This window comes from Tenrec ecaudatus, chromosome 2, assembly GCF_050624435.1.
Source record: "Tenrec ecaudatus isolate mTenEca1 chromosome 2, mTenEca1.hap1, whole genome shotgun sequence".
In the NCBI taxonomy this organism is placed as follows: Eukaryota; Metazoa; Chordata; class Mammalia; order Afrosoricida; family Tenrecidae; genus Tenrec; species Tenrec ecaudatus.
In genome coordinates, this window is record NC_134531.1 from 193,456,064 (window position 1) to 193,464,071 (window position 8,008).

The 8,008-nt window shown below is 42.2% G+C and overlaps 1 protein-coding gene across 1 annotated transcript; it reads left to right on the top strand.

The window, feature by feature from the left end:
• On the top strand, positions 1-159 carry LOC142441157 (dolichyl-diphosphooligosaccharide--protein glycosyltransferase subunit 4-like). Its single transcript, XM_075543224.1, has one exon. It carries the CDS (start codon positions 1-3, stop codon positions 100-102), a length of 102 nt encoding a protein of 33 aa, XP_075399339.1. The 3' UTR covers positions 103-159.
• The last annotated feature ends 7,849 nt before the right edge of the window (positions 160-8,008 follow it).

Below are 8,008 nucleotides of genomic sequence, written 5' to 3' on the forward strand. Positions count from 1 at the left end.
ATGATCACGTATGTGCAGCTCGCCATCTTCGCCAACATGCTGGGCATGTCGCTCTTCTTGCTTGTCATTCTCTATCACTACAATCCCAAGAAGCAGGACTGAGAGTGGCACTTTCTCAGCCCCAGGGTTCCAGGACCTAGTCTGAGGCAAGATGGAGGGTGTGAGGCCCGCCCTCACCCTTCACTTCATCCCTTCTACCCATCGCAACATACAAAGCAACTATGCCTGGAGCTTTCCAAACAACTTTTATTTCCTCAAAGTCTTCCTTAACCCTATGGAACAAGAAGCTGCCACCGAAGAGGGCCCACTATAGGGGCTGCTGGCTTTTGTACCCCCCAATATAAAAATATAGCTATATTAAAAAATTTCTTTAACAGCCAGGAAAAGCAAGGACATCCAGGTCCAAAGGCACATGGCTCCCATCGCACATCAACACTTTCAAGTGGTCTTTTGTAGCAGATTGACTCAATGCAACTTGTCTTTTGACCTATGTACTCTGCTTCTATGAACATGGGTTGTGGGACCAGGAGAAAATAATGTCGATGTATTCTCCATTTATCATCATGTCATGTTACCAATTGGTCCAGTTGTGAAGCATTTGGTCTCCTTACATTGAGTTGTAATCCCTACTATAGATTGCAGTCTTTGATCTTCATCTGAAAGTGCTTCAAGACCTTTTCACTTCCAGTAAGCGAGGTTGTGTGTCTCCATATTGCAAGTTGTTAATAAGCCTTCCCCCAGTTCTTTATAACTTTCCTAATGATTTGATCAACATACAGATTTATTAAATATGGGGAGAGGATACCTTTTGATTTATTTATGTATGATGTTCTTGATGTCATCCCACAGCTCAGCAGGTCTTCTGTCACTAGTGTTAAATGAGCTGAATCTCTTCTTGAGATGCTCTCAAAATTCAGGTGGGATATACTCGAGTATATTTTGGCTGTCGTGGACGTGTTTTAATTTTCTCCAACTTTGACCTGACCTTGCATGTGAGAAATTGGTTATCTGGACTGGCTTCACCTGCTAATATAGGGTTTCTAGGTCATCTCTTCCCACAGAAGATTTGATTTCTCTGTGTTCCATCTAAAAATTCCTTGTGTATAATCATAGTTTGTCTTGTTGAAAAAAAAATTTGATGAACAAGTCGTTGGTCTTGCAAAATTCTATTATGCTGCCTCTAGCTTTGTATCCATCACAAAAATCATATTTTCCAAACTACTGATCCTTCCCCTTTATTTCCAACTTATGCATTCTAATACCAATAATTATCAATGCATAATAACTGTATGTTTGATTGACCTCAGACTGAAGATGTTGGCAGACTTATTTAACTTCTTCATAACTAGCTTTCCTGGCAGGTTCATACAAAATTGAATATTTAAAATATTTTGACTATTATTGGTAGATTGGATTTCCTTGAATGTGGATATATATAATCCTATCACAAACAGCATTTTACTTCAAGATAGATCTTGAAAACGTCCTATTTGACAGGGAATTTGATGCCATTCCTCATGGAGAGAGAGAGAGGCCGGCCCCTAGAGAGCCATGTATCTCACCTCCAAAGGAGGTCACACCTCCAAAGGAGGTCATCAAACTGCAACTTGATTGACAGGATAGACTCCACCCATATCTTCTATCTCTGAGATAAGTTCAAGACTCTAGATGCACTTGCATTTACAGCACAGTTTTATGTCCATCATTTGACCGCTGAGACAACCAAGAGAACAGCACGCTGATGTGGAGTACATACCTCCTAGTCCCTGACCATGAGCATCTTCTTGTCTTTTTGCCTGAGCCACAAGAATACCATGATAGATGCTAAGGAACTAGATAAGCCAACAGAAGTCACTGATTCACTGGTCAATAATAGAGTTGTTTCTGCAGGTGTTTTTTTAGGAATGACCAAGGTAGAAAGGCCAATTGGTAACTTAACCCACAGAATGAGAGGAGACAGGACTTGCCATTTATGTCCTTCGGAACCACCACCATTCTTCCCAGTGGGGAAGAACAAATGAGACACTGAAGGGTCGGGTCCACATGGAGAAACAGGAGCTGAAGTAAACCATACCTCCCTGTTCCAAAGGGCTTCACTGTCTCCTAGGTAGAGAAGCAGGACTCTTACTCCAGTTACATAGAAAATGGGGAGAATTATTCATCCAACGAGGACAAATGGTAAGTGTTGTGGGTGTGAATGTGTGTACATATGTGCCTTTCTGTAAAAAAGAGAAAGGAGAGAAATTATCCCAACCACTGCACCTGCACACAACCCTCTACTCTTAACATTTGAGATTGGATGACAATGAATCCCAAAGAAGAGCGGGAAACTTCCCTAATTTTGATACAGCTTAGGGAAGTCAGTCATGGGTATGTAATCTGATAAAAACATATCCTGGGGGGTAACAATTCTTGAGGGTTTCTTGGACAATGGGGAGTTTCTCTCAACTTGTAGGGAATGCATCTTGATTTATTGGAGGTGAGGGGCCTTTTGGGGAGTTAAATCCTCTATAGATTGTGTCTTTGTTCCATGACAGACAAGGGAGCTGGAAAAAGGAAACTTACCACGACAAGGTCAGAGTGAAAGAAGGACCTGCTAATCCCACCTTGAAGTTGTCAAGGATTTTGTGTTGCAGTCAAGGCTCATGGAAGCAGCAGCCAAGAGATCAAAAGACATGTTTCACCAGCTACATCTGTTGCACAGGACCTCTTTAGAGTATTGAAAAGCACAGACACTACTTTGAGGACTAAGGTGTTCCTGGCCCATGCCACAGTATTTTCAATTGTCTCATATGCATATGAAAGTTGGACATTGATTAAGGAAGACAGAGAGAATTGATGCATATAAATTGTGGTGCTGGAAAAGAATATTGAAAGTACCATGGACTGTTGAAAAATCAAACAGATGTGCCTTGGAAGAAGTAAAACCAGAGTCTTCCTTAGAGAAAAGGACGGCAAGACTTCATCTTACATGTTTTAGACATATTTTCAGAAGAGATGAGTCCCTGGAGAAGGACCTAATACTTGGTAGAGGGTGAATAAAAGAGAGGAATGCCTTCAAGGAGATGGATTGACACAGTGGCTGCAACAATGGGCTTGAGCATAAGAACAATTGTGAGATTGGCACAAGACCTAACAGTTTCAGTTTCTTGTACAATGGGTCACTATGGGTTAGCACCACTCAATGGCACCTAGCCAAAACAGCCCCAGCAAGTGAGTTAATTGAGAAAAGAACAGGAAATCAGTGTGAGAAACAGCTGGCAAGGAGTACAAGCCTTCTGCATCTTTAACCGAGAGGTGTCACTCATCTGCAGACAGATTTGCAGCAGAGATTGTTTCTTCCTCCATTACTGGGATCCCATGCACCCTGCTCAGGACTCCAGGGAACTGCTTCCTCCCCAACAGGCCTAGAGGATGGCTGTCATGCTGAGCACTGAACAACCAACAGAGTAATACAGGAGGCAAATACCCAGGATCAGAGAGAACCAAGGAAATGGGATGAGGGAGCACGAAAACCAACCTCAGAGTGGCAGATCTTGGAGAACAAGAGAACATAAACACCCACAGTCCATGTCCTAAGCAAGTTTCAACCATACAAAAGCCCTCCCCTATTGCTCAGATCAGCTTTCCAGAGATTGCCTGTGTTCTTGTTATGATAAGGAGAGTGAAGCCACTGGTGCCAGACCCCCAGGCCCAGCTCTTCCACATGGATGTGAGAGGGGATAAACTGGAAGAATGTAGGAAAATCAAATTGATGAATCTTACATCTATTTCTCATTTCATCATATTAACTCTCCCACAAGGACAGTAGAATTATTTCAATTTTCAAATTCAAAATGAAAGTATTCAAGAGGTTGAAAGACAACTTCAAGTTCAGACATACTTTATTTCCTCCTTTGAGCAATGAGAGCCACCTTCCGTGTTCTTGTGGCTTCTCTGCCCTCCCTTCACCCATAAATCTGACCTGCTCTCCATTTGCTTTTCCCATCTCAGCATTTCAGGCACCAAAACCAGTACGGGATTGCTACATATCTAGCATGTTTTCTCACTCACCAGCTCCGGGAAGCAAAGATCTTTCTGTTGTCAGAAGCAAGCTTAGACTCTTCCCAGGATACAGCCAGGGGGAAAAAATCCGAGTCTGGCAAAGGACTTGAAAAATTCCTCAACTCTGAACCTTTCCACAGACTTGAACTCACAGAGGAAATCCACGTCCTGTGTGCTTATGTGGTTGCACAGAGAAAAAGTTGAACAAGGCTGAGTGTGTGGCAGCCTACAGAATCAGTTAGCTCCACCCTTTAGATCTTGGCCACTTGTTGAAGCCTGTATTTACAAGAAATGAAAATGAAACCAGGTAAGCTTGCTGACTGCTCTCCGAAGATCACAGGCATTTCCAGAAAAGTAAAAATAAACATATTTTGACTTGAAGTGGCTCATGGAATGAGGGGTAGGCAAGAAGACACTTGGGGTCAAGGGAGTCATACCTGTCACACCTAGGAAGCTAATCAAGATTTTGTGTAAATGTGTCTCATCCAACCAACAGAGACCCACTTGATGGGGTGACAAAGGTGGGGAGGCTGAGACACAATTTCTGAAACTTGTAGTGAATGAAGTAAAAGCATTTTCCATAAGAACAGAGAGTGGGGGACTTCCTTTAAGAATGAGACTGCGTACCACATACTAGAGGGATTCCGCAGAAATCAGCCCAGGAAAGTTACTAAGAGGGAAATTCAACACTGCTGGATCTCAGGAGGAGCACCATAAAGATAAGTAGGCACAGATCCACAAAGTTTTTAGGGACTGGGGGCTTTTGGCTTACCACAGTTGATGCTGGCTTGACTTTGGCCTTAGTCCCGCCACTGTCTTGACCTGAGTCAAGACCATTTAGAGCCATCACAGGGGCTAAATCTCACCACAGCCACAGCGTGCCACCACCTCGGACCAGGGACTAAACTCTTGAAGCCCCACGTGCAGGGATTGGGGCTCAGCTGCATTGTTATTTTTGTTTCCCTCTCTTTTCTCTATCCCACCATAGTTTCAGCTGGGTAACTTTTTTTTTTCCTCTCACACTCCACTGCTGACTTCCAGATCACACCTTTTAGCCTAGGTCATTTATGCCTGCCCCACAGGAGCTACCCTAGACTGGGGAAATTCCTGCTCACCTCCACCAGGAGATACTGCTTCACCAGGGGATACTCCGCCAAACATCTTACCTGGGAATTCCTAACTGTGTGGCTGGTGAAGCTCCTATTTTTCCTGTGTTATCCTATTGACAGAAGGAACTTCCTCCTGCCTACCTTAGTGCCTCACGCAGTCTAAGGCAGCTCATCCAACATATGCCAATATTCCAAGCTGCTGCAGTAACCTCTGCCTAGCCTCCACAACACCAAAGCAGGCAACCCACCAGCCTTCTGGGGAACTCTCCTGAGAGGGAAGCCACAGGAAGATAAAGTGGTAGGTTAATTCCATGGTGAAATTAGCTCAAGGTAGTTTGAAGAAACATTCCTGCAAGCCTCCCAGAGAGAGTCGGTGCTCTTTGACTCCCTGGAAAATGGCACCTATCTCTTCTAAAACAATGCAATGCAAACAGCTATCAGCTCCAATGACCTCAGCGAAAAAACGGGAGAAACAAAAGGCAATGGCAGATGATGCCCTGAACATAACGACATGCATAGAAGAAGGAGACTTTGAGTTGCCACAGAAAGACATTTTCAGAATGCTGCTTGGAGTCATACAGGATATGAGGAAAACAATACAGAAAAGGATGGAATGATAGACGAGATAAAGTCCATACACAAAAGGGAAATACAAGAGCTTAGGGAGGCAATAACAAAAACCAGTAGCAGGCACACGGACCTTGAGAATTGACTGGAGAAAACAGAGAACCACACCAGTGACTTGGAGAACAGCCCAGCAGACTTTAACAAAAGCAAACAAAAATCTAATAAGATCATCAGAGAAACTGAAGAAAACCTAAGAGCTATGTCTGATGCTATGAAGAGAAACAGCATCAGAATGATTGGATTACCGGAGGAAGACACAACAAATAAGTAATCCGCAACAATAGTGAGAGAAATCTTGGAGGAAAACGTCCCCAGCTTAATGAATGAAAACCAGGAACCATTCAGGAGAAGGAAAGAACACCAGCTAGAGTGAATCCCAGGAAGTCACCAAGTCACATAATAGTTAAACTATCCAACTTTGAGAAAAAGGAGAAAATCATGAGAGCAGCTAGGAAAAAACAAGCAATCACATATAAAGGTTCCCACATAAGACTATGCTCAGACCTATCAGCAGAAACTATGAAAAAGAGGAGAGAGTGGAGTAACATATTCCAAAAATTGAAAAAACAATGCAAATCCAAGAATACTCTACCCAGCCAAATTATTGATCAAGATTGATGGAGAAGTAAAAGTCTTCCCAGACAAGGAAACACTCAAAGAATACATTAGAACAAACCCAGCCTTACAAAAGATCCTTGCCGACTCAGTATGGGCAGAACAACAACACTCACCAAGCATAAATAAGAGACCACCACATAGAACAACCTCACCCAAGGGGCAACAAAGAGAAAACAGATCCCAAGATAGCATTGGCATAAGGATGGAAAGAACTCAAGAATGATGAACACGCACATGCACAACAGGCTAATGAGAAGGGAAAGTAGGACAACACCCAACAAAAAGGGTATAAGATGACATCACAGAGTCTGCAGATGAAGAGAATAACCATGAGTATCAATGGCCTGAAGTCAGGCATTAAAAGGCTGAGGCTAGCAGACTGGCTTAGAAAACACACCCATCAATCTGCTGCCTACAGGAGACACATCTCAATGCTACAGACAAAAATTGGCTGAGAATTAAAGGCTGGAGAAAGGCATACCAAGCAAACACAATTTTTAAAAATCAGAGGTTGTAATACTAATATCAGATAAAATTGACCTCAAAGTGCAAACCATAAAAAGAGATAAAGAGGGACACCATATAATGCTCAAGGGAATGATAGACAAAGAACCACTAAGCATTGTAAACATATTCCTCAAATAAGAGACCCGCTGAATATGTCAACCAAACATTCCAAAAGATGAAGAAGAAATCACAGCCTCAACAATTATAGTGTTTTACTTCAATACACCTCTCTCTGAGAAAGATAGATCACAGTTAAAGAAACGCAATAAGTAGGCTAGAGATCTAAACACTACATTTAGACAATTTGACCTGACAGATATTTACAAAGGTTTTGATCTAAATACAAAAAATACACTCTTTTCAAGCCCGCGTGGCACATATTTAAAGATAAGACACATGCTGGGACTAAAGGCAGAAAACTTAAGCACATTGATATCATACAGACCTCTGTCTCTAACCACTGTGGCATAAGGCTGGAAATTAACAAAAGGAAGATGAAGAAAACAAGAGCAAACAGTTGAAGGATGAATAAGTCTCTATTTCAAAAGGAGTGCATAGTAGTACAGAGCAGAGATGAAATTAGCAAATTTCTAGAAACCAACAAGGATGAGAGCAAGACGTACCAAAACTTATAGGATTCAGCAAAGGCAGTTATCACAGGAAGTTTCATAGCAATACAGACACACCTGAGAAAGGAAGAGAGACTCATGATTGAGATGCTGGCACAAAATTTACAACTACAGCAGAGTCAAAAGGACAATTCCACTAATAGCAAAAGGAAAGGAATTATAAAAATCAGGACTGAGCGTCAGGAGAGGGAAAATAAGAAAACTATGGAAAAATTAGTGCTGCCAAAAGTCGGTTCTTTAAAAGGCTAAACAGAATCAACAGACTGCTGGCACACCTAACCAAAGAAAGGAGAGAACATATTTCAATAGCAAGAATGAGGGATGAAAGAGGGGACATTACAACAGACCCTAATGAAACCAAAAGGATAATTACACAGTACTACAAAGGATTGTACTCCAATGAATTCCACAGCTTTGAAGACATAGAGAAATTCTTCTAAAAACAACCCCTCCCTATACTATCCCCAAAGGGCA

Coding starts and splice junctions, on each gene's coding strand:
- LOC142441157 (XM_075543224.1), top strand. CDS start 1: ATGATCACGTATGTGCAGCTCGCCATCTTCGCCAACATGCTGGGCATG.